This window comes from Trichosurus vulpecula, chromosome 3, assembly GCF_011100635.1.
Source record: "Trichosurus vulpecula isolate mTriVul1 chromosome 3, mTriVul1.pri, whole genome shotgun sequence".
In the NCBI taxonomy this organism is placed as follows: domain Eukaryota; kingdom Metazoa; phylum Chordata; class Mammalia; order Diprotodontia; family Phalangeridae; genus Trichosurus; species Trichosurus vulpecula.
In genome coordinates this window covers 195149731-195167252 of record NC_050575.1, presented here as the reverse complement: position 1 = coordinate 195167252, position 17522 = coordinate 195149731, and the positions used below count along the sequence as shown (strand labels likewise).

General features: G+C 40.5%; 1 protein-coding gene across 1 annotated transcript in view; it reads right to left on the bottom strand.

The window, feature by feature from the left end:
* Nucleotides 1–17522, bottom strand: part of BCAS1 (brain enriched myelin associated protein 1) — a 141685-nt gene that overhangs the window by 95322 nt on the left and 28841 nt on the right. The window contains exon 3 of the mRNA XM_036750916.1: nt 5256–5830. Within this exon, the coding sequence (XP_036606811.1) occupies nt 5256–5830 (575 nt within the window). The remainder of the gene's footprint in view (nt 1–5255; nt 5831–17522) is intronic.

Below are 17522 nucleotides of genomic sequence, written 5' to 3'. Positions count from 1 at the left end.
CGTTGTAGCCAAATTGCAATCTGGCCTTTAAGCAGTATGGCTGACTGCTCTTCCTACAGTATTCCATGCCAAAGAAATGACGCAAATATAATGAGGCAAAGCACCATTACTGGACTGGAGGCCAAAATAAGACCTCTGTAACCTCAAGTGGATCCACTAGTAAAGATGTATTAGCACCTCATACATACACCTCTTAGTGGGAACCTCAGGCCCAGCACTTATACTTTATTTAACACGTTTGAAAGGTATGTGAGAATAAAAAGAAAATGAAAGCTACATGAGAAAGGTGTGTCACAACATCATTCATCTTTGCTATTATGGGATGTGTGCAAAGTGTTGCAATAGACAATTGGAGTTTACTCAAATGGATTCAAATATATGGAGATGAGTTATGGCAGGGGTGGGGAACCTGCGGCCTCAGGCCATATCTGGCCCTCTAAGTCCCTTTGACTAAGGGCTGCACTTGAGGACCTAGAGGGTCAGATGTGGCCTCGAGACCCCTGGGTGATGGTGTAGGATAGTGGGTGCTAGATTGGGGTCAGAGAAGATAGGTTCAGGTCTTGACTCAGCTGCTTATTTCCCACATGACCTTGGACAAGAGATTTATCCCCTCTTGGCCTCAGTTTCCTTATCTATAAAGTCTGGGTGATGGATTTGAAGATCTATAAGATCTTCTGACTCTAACATTTCTGAGTCTATCACAAGAAGATACTCTTAATATGCAAGCTATGAAGATAAGCCTAATTTGTCCAACATACTCCCCCCCCCCCCCCGTTTTAGTTCTCTCTCGTTGCTGAATAGAAGAGGAGGAAATAGAACTTACACATCCCCTTGGATCTGCAAATCAGGAAACTGTGGAAGGAGGTGATGGAAAGCTTAAGGAAGCTCTCCTTCAAGTCCATTAAGCTTTTTCCATGGAGTCACCTTTTAGACTAGACACATCTCTAACTTTGCTTGTGTGTTTCTTTCATCTTAAGAAGAAAACTCTAACACCCAATCTTACCCAAATGTACTTGGTAAAATTTCAAGTAAAAAAAGAATTACAGTGAAAGAAAAAGAAGCAGATTCATATTAGAAACTAAAGTTTTCTGCCTATAAAAGTTAAATGTATTCCTTGATGAGCTCAGGTCTTTTTGTGATAAATATTTTAAATGCTCATCGTATAGTGCTGGTTCACTTGTTAGGGGGAAAAAATCAAAAGAACCCATTCCTGCCAACACTTTTGTTTGCATGAATCACTGCTCAGTGAAACATTCCAGGCATATAATTTATCTGTTCTTTGGCCCATGTAGTAAATGCTTCATTAGTGCATGAATTCTTGCCTTGTTTTAATTATGCTATGCTCTGAATGTAGTTTTATAGTGCACAAAAATGAGATTGTCATTCACGCAACACAGAAGGTTTGTGTGTTACGCTTAGAATGAAACGGGGGCATCTATCTTCTGATTCACAATCCTATCTGTTAGCTGGAATTGATATTCCAGTTCAAGGAGGGCGTTATGCTGAACTGCAAAGACATCTGACAGTCCTGTGCCCAAGTTCTAATTTACCCTAAGGATGCTGGGCCAATCCATCGACCATCATCTATGTAGAATATTGAGCTCCAGCCGTGGAAGCAGATGCATGAGGAGGTTTTTGTTGTTGCTATTTGAGGGCTTGGTCCTACCACCTCACCCAAAGAACAGCTGATTTATAAAGAACTGGCAAGCTGTGGATCAGACCACTGTCCCAAACAATCAGAAGGCTCCTTGAAATCATTTGCAAACACATCCAGTCAATTCTCATTGAAATTTATATAAAACTTTGTACCCATTGGGCTGTTTTCATGGAGTTACTTTTTAGACTAGATTACATTTGTAACTTTGCTAATGTGGTTGTCATTTTTTTATCTTAAGAAGGAAACTCTAACACTCAATCTCACCAAAAAGTCTTTCTAAAATTTTAAGTAAAAAGAATGAACTGAAATAAGCTTAAGAAGTATCCTCTCCACAGCAACCCCATGGAATTGGTGGTGAAAGTCACATCATCCCCATTTTACAGGCCAAAAGACTGAGGCTTGGAAAGTTTAAATGACTTCCTCATGGTCACACAGCTAATAGAGGGCAGAGCCAGGACTTAAAAGTCAACGCATCTGATTCTAAGCCCAGCATTATTTCCATTACATGCTCAGTCTCTGCTCATTTGGAAGACCTATTCTGTTGGTGGGGGGGTTAGACAGGGCAGTGAACACAGCAGACATGAACAAATATTTATTATGCCAGTGGACATTTATATAATGCTTTAAAGTATGCAAAATACTCTCTCTCTCTCTCTCTTTCTATATATATATATATATATATATATATATATATATATATATATATATATATATATATATATGTGTGTGTGTGTGTATATATATATATATATATACACACACATATATATGTATATATGTATATATATATATTCTCATTTGAGCCTGAAAACAGCTCTATGTTGAAAGAACTACAGCACTAGACTCATTTTACAGATGAGGAAACTAAAATTGGAGACTTGCCCATGAAAAGATAACTAGTGGAATTTTAGCATTTCAACCCAGATCTTGACTCCAAATCTAGCACAAGATCTTTCCACAATGCCATTTTGCCTGAATGAATGAATGAAATGACTATTCCATGTCTTCCCTGTGCTTTGTACAAAACATGCATACAATACAAAGTAGCAGATACTCAGTAATTCAGCTTTAAAGATGGTATCATCCAGTTACAATTTTTGAGTGTGCCCACTTCAAACAGCTGAAAACACCTGGATGTGCAGGTTTCACACACAAATGTTGAAGGTGGTGGCCCATTTTCCAGATTGGAAGACAGGTTACAACTTTTGACTCTCCTAAGTGGTTACTATAGCTTTACTCCTTAGCTTGGCAATAGTTATACAGCTGTCATAGCATCATGGACTTAGATATGGAAAAGACTTTTGAAGTAATCTAATCTATTATTTTGTTGTTGAGGAAACTGAGGTTGAGAGAGATTAACCTGTCCATGGTCATAACGGGTAGTAAGTAGAAAGAAGAGCTAGGCCTTGAACCTGGATCCTTTGACTAAATCCAGCACTGTCTACTGTATCAGGCTTCCTCCCATAGTATTCCTAGTGTATCTGCTCATCTTCAGATTCAAATCCCTTTTCCAACACACTCAAAATGGAATATTCTCCCCAAATTTCTGCCATGAAAGTTGAGTTGGATAAAATACTAAATATTGGATGTCCACCTCTTAGCATTCATGGGATTGAAACTTTGTTCACCTAAGCTTTATTGCCCTTTGGTCACGAGGCTTTTTTTTTTTTTAGCCTTTTTAAGACTGTTCTTGAGAGGGCTGTAGAACAGTGAACTGGCTTACCAAATACCGTAAGCTGTGAAATTTCCTCCTCTGGGTAACTTTGGAAGTAACACAGGTGTTCATTTGTATGACATTAGTAGGTGCAGAGCTATCTGGAGGCTAGGAGATGGAATTAAGTGGCTTCTCAAGCTATGTTTCAGTCTTATGACTCTCTTTCAGTGAGTAACAGTTTGATTTCTTCAGCTCAACTAAACAGGCCCAGAATGACTTGATTTCCTGGAGAAAATAGTATCTGATGATTTCTCCTAAGTGATTCTGGCTTCGGAACTCTGAACTTAAGAATTCATGCCCACAAATGTTATTTCATACAATGGCTGACTTCTTCACCGACTCCGCCTCCTCCCCTTCCTCCACCCCCTTCACCTAACAGACAGCAATAGGAATCTTGGAGTTTAAGAACAGGAAGGGAGAGTAGAGATCATGTAGTATAATGCTCTCATTTTATAGGTGAGGAAATGGAGAGTCAGGGAGGAGAAGTGCTTTGACCACGGGCACTCAGCTAACTAGTGCCAGAGCCCAGAGTCAAACCCAGATTGTCTGACTCTAGAGCTAATGGTTTTTCTATTCAGCTATATTGCCTCCCTGTAGGCAGTAGAGGTTCCTAGAAACATACCATATTGCTGAGGGACATAGCTCTTCAAAATAGACCCAGTTAAATTGGATCATAACATTTCCCCCCTTCACCATTTCAATTCATAAGCTACAAGTTCAAAACCATAAGCTCTCATAACTAAAAGTTGTGGTGAGTCCCATGCTACCACTGTATCTCTTATTCTACTCCAGCTCTGGCTACTGTTACTTGAACATTCAAGATGTGTGACTTGCACAGAAAAAAATACCTAGCTTGTGCATACAGCAGGTACACTTTTGGAAGGAGGCTTTTGAACTGATTATTTCAAAGTCCCTAAAAATATACTTTTTCTAACCAAATAATATAGAAAAATCTACCAACCACATAGCATTTCCATCCCCCGCCCCCACCCCAGTCCAATTCTACCAGTGGGACTTAATCTCACCTTTTGTATTTTTTTAAAAATTGATTTAAAAGTCTATTAATAGTGGTTCAGTGCCAGAGAGGGCAGAGGGGGAAGGAAGGACAGAAGGAGGGAGGGAGAGAGAGAGAGAGAGAGAGAGAGAGAGAGAGAGAGAGAGAGAGAGAGAGAAAACCTTACCAATTCCCATTTCCTTTTCTACTATACCAATTCTAGACCTGAATAAAAATAAGCTCTAAGTATCTTAAACAAACAGACAATCAAGTAATGATTTGCTCAAACACTAAAAGGAGGTTGTCTTAGATTGCTGAGGCATAGAAATATCTGATTTGGGACAGCTCTCTCTGAACAGATAAGCTTTTATCAAGATATAGTAATGTTATAAGCAGAAATACTATTCATAGCACACCTTGATCTACTCATGACATGGTACAAATGAGGATTTTCAGAAAGGAAAAATATCCCTCAACTCACCCACACAACACCTATTGTTGGTAACAACAGACTTCTAACAAGAAGCAAGAATAATTGTGACATTTTGGCTGCTTTTGCATCCAGGTCTACTGACCACATATAGCTCTCCTACCTCAAACTCTAGTAAATAGGATGAATTCATCTCTGTGGCAGTCATCTCCCATTTTTTTTTTTACACAAAACAGATGAAACAGCTGTTAGTGCTCTTCAAACAGATGTTCCTGTCAGCTAAAACATCAGGGAGGCACTACATTACAATGTCCTATTTGTTTTAGAGGGTCAATGACTTGATACCTTTGTCAAGGCCCCTGGTGTCTGTTGTTTAACATATGTGAAGTTGTCTTACCCCATTAATGCTCTTATGAGATTTCATTAAGAATGAAATGGATATTCCTGTTTAAACACTTGCCTTCTCCTCTGGGACATTGTTCGACTGGCTTGATATTCCAGGAGTCTCTCTGTCCAGGTGTTGGTTCTCTATATTCTCGGTTCCCTCTTGGATTCCAATGGGAACAGGTATATTTTCTTTTTTCTTGTCCAGCTTGAAGAATTTGTCAAAAAAGCTGGGTTCCTTGGGTTTGGCAGGGGCTGCACCCTCTGCCTCAGGTGGAGGCGATGCTGGTTGTTCAGTAGTGCTAAGGGATGCTTCAGCTGGGACCTGGTTTTGGGTTTTATCTGAATCTTCTTCCAGTGCAGCTGTTGCCGGAAGTTTCACGTTCTCACTTGATGCTTTGTTCGCTGGGGGGTTTGCAGAGCTGACATCCAGGCTCACTGATCCAACTGATGAATCTGTGCCTTGGTCTCTGGTACGTCCTGGTACAGGCCGCGAGAGTGTCAAGAAAAAACGAGATTTAGCAGCTGGTGTTGGGGCTTTGGCCTCCTTCCCAAGATTCTTTCCGTTGGCCTCAGAAACAGTGCTTATCTCCATTGTTGTATGGGAAGAAGTGGCCACATTACCCTGGTTAACACTTGTCTCTGTATTGGCTGCAAACACAAACACAAAACATTGATTATTCAACAAAACAAGAAAACTCAAGTATTTATCATGGACTTCAAATGTTCCGTACTCTTGTGTTTTTATATGACAAAGACAAAGCAGACTTGTGGCATGTTAATAAACCCCTTGTTCCTTGGCTTGCCTGTGATGTAAATGTTGGTTTACCTAGAGACACTTCATGTCTTTTTGGGGAAAATTCAGACTAGGAATAGCATAGGCTGAGTTACCAAGGATCAGCTCATGGGCCATATCAGGACTGGGTTTAGGAGGCAGTTTTAAAGAAAAAGCAGATGTCTGCTGTCCAGAGAGTTTGGGGAATCTTTGGCATTTTTTTTTTTGTTCAGATTAAAAGATGGAGACCAAATTGGAAAGCATGAGTTGTTTAGAACACTAGCATGCTAACAAGGTGTGTGTGTGTATGTCTGTGAGTGTGTATGTGTGTGTGAAAAATAATAACAGTTGAAACATAATATAGTGGTTTAAGCTTTCCAGAGCCCCTAACATACTTCATATGGTAGTTAGGTAGTACAGTAAATAGAGAGAGATTAGATTTAAGAGTTAATATCTTGCCTTAGATATTTACTAGTTCTGTGACCCTAGTCAAGTCACTTACCCTCCTAAGTCTCCTTACTTGTAAAATGGGTCTAATAGTAGTGCCTACCTCACAAGATTGTTGTAAAGATCAAATGGAGATAATACATGAAAGCACCTTGCAAACTTTAAAGTCCTCCCAAGAACATTTGGAAGTGTGTGGGGTTCAGGTTTTTTTAACCCCCATTTAATAGATGAAATAACAAATGATCCCATCCAGATTTGAGAGTCTATGAAGCTGAGTCTGTTGCCCATTCTAGTTAAGTTTGGAATTTCTCATCAAAAGAAATTTGGCCATTTTTTGAGAAATTTTTTTTCCAGCCTCAGCAAGTTATGAAGGTTGTTTTTTAAGGCATAGATTCCGATCTGTATTGGTAGAGGAAATAGTTTTATGGCAGAATCATGAAATATTAGAGAACATCTACATGTGAAGAGACAAGATGCATGGTGCATAGAAAAACAGGGGGTTTGCGTTCAGATTCCAGTGCTACTCCTTACTACACCCAGGAAACCTATTCTGCAGTCCCTATGTGACACTGGGAAACTCACTTAACTCAGTTTTCTCATTTATAAAATGAGGACTAAAGAGTTTTCTAAGATCATCTATAGCTCTAAATTGTATTGTCCTATAAGGCTGTTTGGTGTTGAGTGAATTACCTAAGATCATATAGCTAGGAAGTGGCAAAGTTAGGGTTTCAACCTAGGATTTCTGGCTCCAAGTCCAGTAGTCGTCCTATTATACCATGCTGCCTTTCAAATTGTGGTGAAAATCAAACGTAATATACAGATTTGACAAAGTGGATCAGGCTAAATGTCTGAGGATATGTATGGAGACACTGCCTCATGTGTCCATTGGTAAAGCAGAGGGACCATGCTATGTGCATTTGACTATTTCAACATGGACTATTAAGTAAAGATTCTACGGCCATAGCAGTATCAAAAAAAAAAAACTGACTCTCTCCATCTCTCTGTCTCCCTTAGACAGAGTTCTTCCAGCATGTGCCTTATCTTTGTCACCTCTTTATTTAAATGTGTACGTTTGCAGATGTACTCAAAATTTGGTTTCTATATCTCCATTCTCATTTTTGGGGTTTCTGTATAGGAGTTATTTTTTTCTTGCTCCATTTGCTTTTTCTCAGGTTGGAGTAGGGTGTAGGAATGTGTGTGTGTGTGTGTGTGTGTGTGTGTGTGTGTGCGCGCGCGCGCGCGCGCGCACATGTGCTTGTGCACACAGATTGGCTCTTGTGGAATTGTCAATATGAAGTAGATCTAAAAGCCGCCAAGAAAAAGAGGCTTGGATTCTCTGCTGCAATCCTGTCTTCCCATGGAGTATTGTGCAGAGCACAGAGAAGGAGATCAAAGAAAGGCTGCAGTGACCTATGCCCCTGAAGGGGTCCATCTACGCACTAGACCCTAAGCCAATCACCTCAACTGTGCCTCAGCTAAAATAGTGACTGATTAACTCCTGCATTTCTTCTTGCTGCTCCACAACCCTGTGGGAGAGGCCCTTGTTGGAGGGGGAGGGAGGAGTTTCGATAAACAGGGGAACTGACAAAAGACCAAAAGAAAAAGACAGAAAGAGAGAGCAGTGTCAGGTCCCTAAGTGGCTAAGTGAGCCAGCTGATGTGCCCAGTGAATGTAAATTAAATTTACTAATGGACCTTGCCAGCAGAAGAGGAAACAGCTGAAGAAAAGTGAGAGGCAAAAATTCCCAACAAAGCAAGGCTTTTCAAGATGCCAAGGGTTTCAACTATTTCTTTCAGTATCTTTCCTCTTGCCCTAATATTCTGGCAGGGAAGGGAGGGAGGATGGAGAGGGAAGAGTCTATAGTTGGGCAATGTCCTCCCCCACACTTTAAAATTTTTTGACACATTGTGTTAATACCCTCGAGCAGGTCCTAAACTTTATCTGTCAGAGCAAGGTTTCAATGCATAGCTGGATAGTGCTAAATATGGTATCTTCTCCTAAGATAAATACCAGAGTCATTTGTTTCAACCATGATCGGTACTTGGCTCTCTTAGAAATAAGCAAGTTGAGGAAGTATACTACCTGCTACTAATTTTGTTTTCTCTCTAGCCAACATGAAGGTTGTTGAAAACTTGTTTATTTGGATGGTGATAGGATACAGAGAGTGTGACAAACAATTGATTAGGACCTAGTCTGTTTGTCAATAAAGCCATACCAATCATCTCCATAGACACTTGTCTCTTGTCTTTTGGAAAGAACATCTCCATATCCGCAAAGCAGGTCTTTACAGTAAGTGGGACAATGTACTAAAGATAGAATCCGAGCAAGTCAGAGGAAATTCTGATGTCCCTGATCAGAGATAGCTCCGTGGTTGCCCTAATGTCGTTGGTACCTGACTTTAAAGTAGACTTAGCAGAAGGTACTGAGCATGAATGCGTACATAGTTGGAGTGGTGGTGGTGGTGGAGATGGCAGTACACTGCCTGCAGTTTGAGGCAAAGGAGAACAAAATGAAATTTGTCCAGAAGAAAGGTCGGGACACCCTGGTCAAGAAGGTCAAGTCAGGTGGTCTTGATAGCTGCCTTGAGTGACCCTTTTATGTGCCAACTGAGTTGGGCAGTAAGCCCTGATTGACACTGGAACTGGGGACATGTCTTGACTATCTCAAAGCCATATTGGTTCAATTGGTCTCCTTCTAAATAAGCTATAACCCTTTGCAGAGGTGGCGGTGGCAGTAGCTGCTGGAAGTGGCGATGAAGACAGAGTGTAGGAATAGCAGAGTGACAGAGCTTCCAAGCCTTGACAGGAGTGGAGAGACCAAATAATATTAAGCTATATGTATATGAAATGGTGAAGCAGTGAATGCTAGAACAAAGTATCAGAGGAGGAGTTGGAACAGAAGGACAATGAGACACAGAATCATAGTAAGGAAAAGGAAACTTAGACCTTGCCTTTCACTAGTACTGTGAGTATGTGGACTGTGCAGGTCTGGGGGAAAGAGAGTTAACTCTCTAGCAACCTCTATTTCTTGGATTCAACCTTAGTGTGTCACTATATGTATGGAGAGATCTATAGGTCCCTGGGGGATGTTGGGACCCACCAGAGAGTAAAGTTTCCTTGGTAGTCTATGGATTCAGATGTGAGTCGTTTCTATATGCTTTGTTATGTGTACCTAACTTGATCTACTTTTCATGTCTTGTCCTCTTGTGAGAGTATTTAGTACAACTAAATAAGAGAGAAAAATAAGCTAAGCTCAGACATCCTCAGAAATGAGAACCTCTGGACCATATAGAATATTAATTATTAAAAAGTTCCTAAGAGAGGATCCTTGATCGAGAAATGATGATAACTTGTGGTATGTAAATATAAATGTGATGGAATATTTTTTGAGATTCTAAGGAATACTGAATATGAAGAATTCATAGGAACTTGGGAAGACTTGTATAAACTGAGACAGAACAAAGTAAGCAGAACTAGCAAAACAACGTGCATAATGACAACAATCACATAAAGAAAAATGGCACTGAAAGACTTCAGAACTGGTCAATGTAGTGAGTGACCCATTCTGATTTTAAAGGACTGATAGTGAAGCCTGCTCCTCACCAATTAACATAGAGGGAGTAGATTATAGGTGCAGAACAAGGCATCTATTTTTAGGCATAGCAGATGTATTCATTTGTTTTGCTTAACTGTACTTAATTTTTACAAGCTGGGGTTCTAGGGCTTTATGGATCAGGGAAGTCATGACATATGTGTATGTATGTATATATCTTTAGATATACATACACTAGGCAAGGCTCCAATTTTGTCAAATGAACAATATATAAAACATCAATAAAAGTTTTTTTTAAAGGAAAAAAGAGACCTCCAAGTTTAAGCTTGGGTGCATAGCTTCTGTTCTGAGCCACTGATGTTATAGACATGAGAGCTCTGAACAAAATAATGGCTTGATTTTTCAAGATATCAACATGGTATCTCTAATTTTTGACATTTTTCTTTGATCTAGGTTCTAGGATTTCTTAGTAGGATATTCATCATTTCCCAAGTACAGACTATTCCTGATTGAAACAAACTTTCCAGTTATGTTTCTCTCTCTCTCTCTCTCTCTCTCTCTCTCTCTGTCTGTCTGTCTGTCTCTGGAAAAGTTTTGAATGACTAAACTCAGAATCTTGGAAGTATTGTTTGACAAAACTGAAACATTCTCTGGTAGTGTGATTCTTTATGGAATGGATTAAAATACTGCTCAGCTAATACTTGTGTGGGTTTTTGTTTTTGTTTTTTACTTTGGACAAGGTATTTAACATCTCTGGGTCTCAGTTTCCATTTCTGTAAATCTGGGGGCATTTGTTTAGGTGGACTTTATTCTTAAGTTTATAGGTAGCTAGGTGGTGCAGTGGATGGATAGAGTGTTGGCCCTTGAGTTAAGAAGACCTGAGTTCAAATATAACTTCAAATACTTATTAGGTGAGTGATCCTGGTTAACCTCTGTCTGCCTCTCTTTCTTTATCTGTCAAATGGGCACAATCATAGTATGTACTTTCCAGGGTTGTTGTAAGATCAAATTGAGATAATATTTATAAAGTGATTTATAAGTTTCAAAGTGCTACCTAAATGCCAGCTGTCCTAGACTTTAGGCTTATACTGTCTCTCTGATGAAGAAGTGAACCCTAAAATTTCAGAACTTGAAGGGACAACCTAACTATTTTGCAGAGAAAGAAACTGAAGCCCAGAGAAGGAAAGTGACTTCATGGAATTTCAGTCAGAAGGGTATTCAGAGGCCTTTTAGGCCAACCTGTGCTTGACCAAAATTTCCCTCTGTAACACAGCTCACAAGCTCTCAGCACAAAGATTAGCCCTGAACCTTGGGATCCTATAATTTCCAGTCCTTGAAGAGGAAGGAGGAAGAGGAGAAGTTAGGGAAAAAGTAAAATAGACTAGAGCTCCTTTAATGAAACTGGTGGCTTTCTTTGTTTACTTGAAAAAAATTATTGAAAAAAAATTTATATCACATTCATTTCCAAATATATTCCTTCCCTTCACCTCTCCATTGTAAAAACAAGAGAAAGGATTGAAGAAAGAAAAAAAGAGAGAAAGAGAGAAAGAAAGAAAGGGAGAAAGAAAGAAAGAAAGAAAGGAAGGAAGGAGAGAAAGGAAAGGAAGGAAAGAAAGGAAAGAAAGAAGGAAGGAAAGCAGGAAGGAAGGAAGGAAGAAAAGAGAAAAAAAATCAGTTTAGCAAAACTAGCCAACACATCACCTAAGTCCAACAGTAAATGCAATGTTCCATGCCCATAGTCCCTCACTTCTGCAGAGCTTAGAAGGGTGGGGAATTTTCTTATCTCTTCATCAGGGCCAAGATTGGTCATTATAATCAATTACATAGCATTCAGAACTGGGGGATTTTCAAGGAGAATCTGCATATACGGAATATCTCAGATCTAGGAATGATATGTTAAAAAGAAAGAAAAATCCCCAAACCAAATTCACAGCACTGACCTTCACTTTCTCTGCCTGCCTGACAGCAGGCCCAGCTCCTCTTCTCCTACCCCAAATTTCATGTTAATGGAACATCTCTCTTTGGTATTTAAATTTGAACAAAATCTCAGCAAATCCTTGTTTTGTACCATTTCTCCCCCACCATCTCTAATCTCTCCAATTGGGCTAAGGACTCTCAACAGAACCCTTAGTATAGAAACCCAATAATCCATTTCTCTTGCATTGTCCATGCCCCCTGGCACATTTTAATTTTCCCAAGAATACTTCTCTGAGTGAACAATTCATCATAATTGCTCAGCACTTTGAAATTGATCTCATAACAACCTGCAGACCCAACAGACTGACTAATATACTGTGACAGCACACCTCCAGATACATTCTGCAAGTACTTAACAGAAGGGCGCTCCCAAGATTTCTCTTTGTCTTACTGCTTTTCATCATACCCAAAGAAAGATAAAAGGGGCAGTGACAATGGTTAAGACTCCTTCTTTGGCAGGTAAGTGTGCATTAGAAAATGTGGGTGGTTTTCTTTGAAACTCCATCTTCAACTTTTTTTTAATAGTTTTTTGAACTATATAACATAGAAGATAGAATATGAGTGGCCTTGTGCATAGCAGGTGTGAATCAAGAAGATTTGGATTCGAGTTCCACTTCTGATACGTACTAGTCTTGTGATCCTTGGCAAGTCACCTAACCTTAGGACTTCAAGCAACTCTAAAACCTTAAATCAAAGTCAAGTTGGTTGCATTTGCAGCTAGAGTGGGAATTTATTCCCTAGGAGCTCTCCATACCAGGGAGATCACAGATTTGGTCAAAAAGAAAAAAAAATTGATATATAAAGTTATAGAGAGTGACTTTGAAAGGCAGGAGAGTGAAGGGGATAGAGAACTAGAGTCAGGAAATACCTGGGTTCAGGTTCCATCTCTGAGAATCGGCTGGTGCTCTACTAATTGCACCACCTAACTGCCCCCGCCCCCAGACAACTTTCTAAGATGCTCAATTGTAGTATGGATGCTAATTTATATTGAGAGGCTACCTCAATAGAGTTCCATGGACAGGTGAAGTCACAGATTTGGATCAAAAATAATGATTTTAACATTAATTACAGAATCAATGACTTGCCATAGCTAGGGGGGACCTCAGAAGTCATCTAGCTCAAAATCTTCATTTTCTAGGGAAACTGAGGCTCAGAGGAAGGGAGGAAGTGACTTATCCCAGGTCACCTAGCCATAGGGACAGAGCAGGGACTATAAGTCAGATCTCTCATATTAAACTCTTCCCAATACATATCATGTTGTCTTTCTAAAGGTAAGATGAATTCTAAAAAAAAAACAAAAAAATGCCAGAGTTGGAAAGGATTATTTGGAACAAATTCCTCTTTTCGCAAAGGATGACAGTGAGATTCAGACAGAGGAGATATGTGTGGAAAGTGATCTGGACTTGGAGTCAGGAGACCTGGGTTTAAATCCTAGTTCTTCCACTTAACTACCTATGTGACCTGGGGCAAGTCCCTTGGTCCTCCAGGCCTCAGTTTACTTACTTACAATACGAGGGGGTGGGGCTAGATGATTTCCATGTTACCTCCCAGCTCCACATCCATAACCTCATAATCCTTTGAGCCTATTAATCACAGAATCTCCATTAGAGGGAATTTCAGAGGCATATAATGGATCAACAATCCCCCTATAACATTGCTAACAAGAGGGGCTCCAACCTCTGATTGAAGACCTTCAGGGAGAAGAAAACAATTACTTTCTGAGGAATTGCAGTGTATTCTCAGAAGGCTCTGCTTGTGAAGATATTTTTCCTCACATCGAGCTTCAATCTACCTTTCTTAGACTTGAATCCAGTGTACCTAATTCTGCTTCCAAGCCAAGTAGAATACATCTAAGCCCTCTTGCTTATCAACCTCTCTTCTAATATTTGAAGACAACTATCACGTGTCTTTGCTTCTCTTCTCTATGCTAAACATCCCTCTTCCTTCACCTGATTCTCATATAGCACAGTTCCCAATCTGCTCAACAACCTATTGCCCTTCTCTGGACAAACTTCTACTCATCAAAATTCTTCTTAAAAAGGTGGTACCTAGAATTGAACACAATCTTACGGATGTAGTATGACTAGGGAGGATTTTGGTTCTCAACTAGCTCTAAGGTACCCAAGACCACACAGCTACTTAGGGGCCACGAACAGAATTTACATCTCCTGCTGCTACCCAGTCCAATTCTCTTACTTCTTTGGATTATTTCTCTTTTGAAAGCACAACGGAAAATTCTAGATTTGAGGTCAAAGGAGCTAGGTTTGAATCCTGTCACTGTTATTCCTTGAGTGACTTTGGTAAGTCACCTAACCCTTTTGGACCTCAGCTCTTCTCTATGATCCTATAAGCCTAGTGTAATAGGTGTTCGGCACATGCCCAGACCCCCCAAAATAGATGCACCGACATGGGAGACACCAGGGTCCTGCTTCTGTGAGACAGGAGACCTGGCATGTGTACTGATAACTTTGGATACAAAGCCAATGGTAAGAAACTGCTCCCAACCACATGGCAGACCCATGCAAAATGTGTTCTCTGGTTGCACAGATGCAGGTCCCTGTCTTTTCCCATGTAGGTGTATCCATTTTGGGTGGTCTAGACGTGTGCAAAACACCCATCACACTAGAATCCTAGGAATTAGAGTTGGAAGGTACCTTATGCATCAACTAGTGAAGTCCACTTCACTTTACAGAAGAAGAAACTGAGGCCCAGAGAGGTAAAATGATTTGTAATAGGTAGCTAATAGAAGAGCTGGATTTCAGACTCCAGTCCTTTAACATTACATTCTATACTCTCTCTTTGTCTCTCTGTCTCTATTTCTGTCTTTCTGTCCATCTCTCTCCCTCTCTTTTCATCAGAGCATACTGATTTACTTCTTAAATTGAAATAAAATGTGAGCATATCTCTCTATAGCAAGGTAGCCAAAGGAACAATCAACAGAAAGTTTAAAATGAGTCTCTTTAGAGTACTCAGCATCTCCCTTCAAAGACTCCAGTGTTTAATTAAAGCAGAGAACTGTCTATTCTAGCCTTTTCCTCCAGGAATAAATTAAAGCTGGGAACACATTCTGGACTACAGGCCCATAGTTGTATCACTGTGATAAGATAGGGTTACACTCTCTCTCCATCAGCTCCAGCGAGGACACACCATTTGTGAGCCCTTGGCAAGGTTTGAAAATCTCTCTTTCCATCTTTCCCTTCTTCCATTAAAAACATTTTTTTTTACCTTTCAAAAGAGACATTTATTACATTCAGGATCTGTAGCAGTTGTGACAAGAACAGTTACTTATATAAAGACACTTCCAAACAAAAGTGCTTGGGTGGCATTTGACATGCTAAGAAGATGTATCCATAAAGGGAGCAAAGGATTTAGGATCAGAAGATTTGGGTTATCTCCCAGGCTCTGCCATTTACCCACTGTAAGACCTTTGGGAAGTCACCTCCCCTCTCTGAGCTTCAGCTTCCTCTGTAAAATCAGTCAGTTAGTCAGTAAGCATTTATTCAGCACTAAATATTTGCCAAGCACCGTGCTAAGCACTGGGGATACACAGAGAGGCAGAAGACAGTCTCTTCCCTTGAGAAGCTCTTGATTTGAAGGTGGATGCAACATGCAAACAAACATGTACGAACAAACTATCTATGCAGAAGATAAATGGGAAATATTTAAACAGAGGGAAGGCACCCAAATTTAAGAGAGTTTGGGAAAAGCTTCCTGTACGAGGTAGGATTTGGCTACAAAGCCAATGGTAAGAAACTGCTCCCATCCCCATGGTGGCCCAATGCAGAATGTCCACACACACAGCAGGTGTCCTGTCTCACAGAAGTAGGTCCCTGCTATCTCCCATGTAGATGTGTCCATTTTTAGGTGGTCTAGGAATAAGCAAAAGACCCATTACAGTAGGGTAAAATTAGAGCTGGATGAGCCCCTTGACATCATCTGGTGAAGTCTACCCTCCTCACTTTACGGAAGAGGAAACTGAGGCCCAGAGGGGGTTAAATGATTTGTAATAGGTAGGTAATAGAATTTGTGATAGGTAATAGAAGAGCTGGATGGAAGAGCTTAAAAGAAGGCAGGGCATCCCGGGGGTGGAGATGAGGAGGGAGAACATTCCAGGCATGGGGACAGTCAGAAAAATACTCAGAGCTGAGATATGGAGGGTCATATTCATAGAAAAGCAAGAAGGCCTGTGGTTTATCTAAGTTCACCCAAACAATTAGGAGCAGAGCAAGAATCTAACCCAGGTCTTCTGATTCTCAAACCAGAGCTTGTTTTACCATGTTCTACTATAGCATGTTTATTCCAGTGCTCATTCATGATGTCCTTCCTACTTTCTCCCTCTTCTTCCTCCCTCCTTCCCAGCTGAAAATGGTTTCCTTGAGTCAGGGCCACGAGAGAGTTCCATGTTCTTAATCATGGGATGGCAGCAATTGGGAAAAGAAGAGATCTTCTGGAGAAGCACATGGCAGAGGCAGAAATGTATTCACCCACTTGGCTCAAGTGAACGATTTGTGAACAATATTTGTGAAGTCAAAACTTTTGTGTAGAGGAGGAAGACTTTGAATTCTCAGACACTGTGATATCAAAACCTGGCCTCTAGACAGAAAAGGGAGAGTCCTGGGTAGTGTCAAACTTGGTGATTGCCTTGTGGGTAACCCTAAATTCAAGAGCTTCCAAATTCGAAAGTTTGGGGAGTGGACTTAATAGAGAAGCAGAAAGAAGGGCATTTTCTGATACAGCATGTTTGTTAGAAAAGAGGTCTGCTCATTGTCCATAGAATTTTACTTAGAGAGCAAAGCCAGTCACCTATTAAGACAGCACAGATCCAATGGGAAGGAGATTGCTTGTTCAGCAGCCCCAAGGTATGTTTTCATTTTGCGGAAGATGGGGAAAATCTAAACCAGAGACTCATGCTTTGGATGTGAGAGGTGCTTTGCAGGAATCTGAGAGCCTGAGGGATCTACCAGTATATCAGATAGTTGCCCTGATGATAACCCTAAGCTCAGCTCCCTTCAAGGGCAGAAATTCTTTCATTGTCTGTATTCATATCCCCAGCATCTAGCAAGTGCCTAGTGGTGCATAGTAGGTGCTTAATGATTGATCAAAGGGAAATGATGGGTGTAAGGGCTTTATAGATATGTTTTAGGGCTCCTGTGACTCCTCTGTGTCTGTTGCCTATGCCATGGAGTGAAGTAAACATACACATTGTTACCTTGAGTGCCTGTACCTAAATCTCGGACTCTGTTCCTGATACCCTTATCTCTGACAGATGAGTTTTCATCCTGTCTTTCCTACAACTAGGCATCCATGTCATTTCCCTGCTATTCCCAAAACATAATGCCTGTACCCCACCATCCTCTTCATCTTCTTCCCCCTCCTGACAGAACCTAGACTCTGACCCTGTGGCCCAGCGCTTTCATAGGTGAGCTATCTTGCTTGGAACCATTTCCAAACCATGCTACCACATGCTACCACTTCCTAGCCCTCCTAAACCCCTCCCTCCCAACATATTTCCTAGGTCCCCCTCTGTATTGTTTTCCCCTATTATCACATAAGCTCCTTGAGAACAAGGACTGTCTTGCTTGCTTGTATATG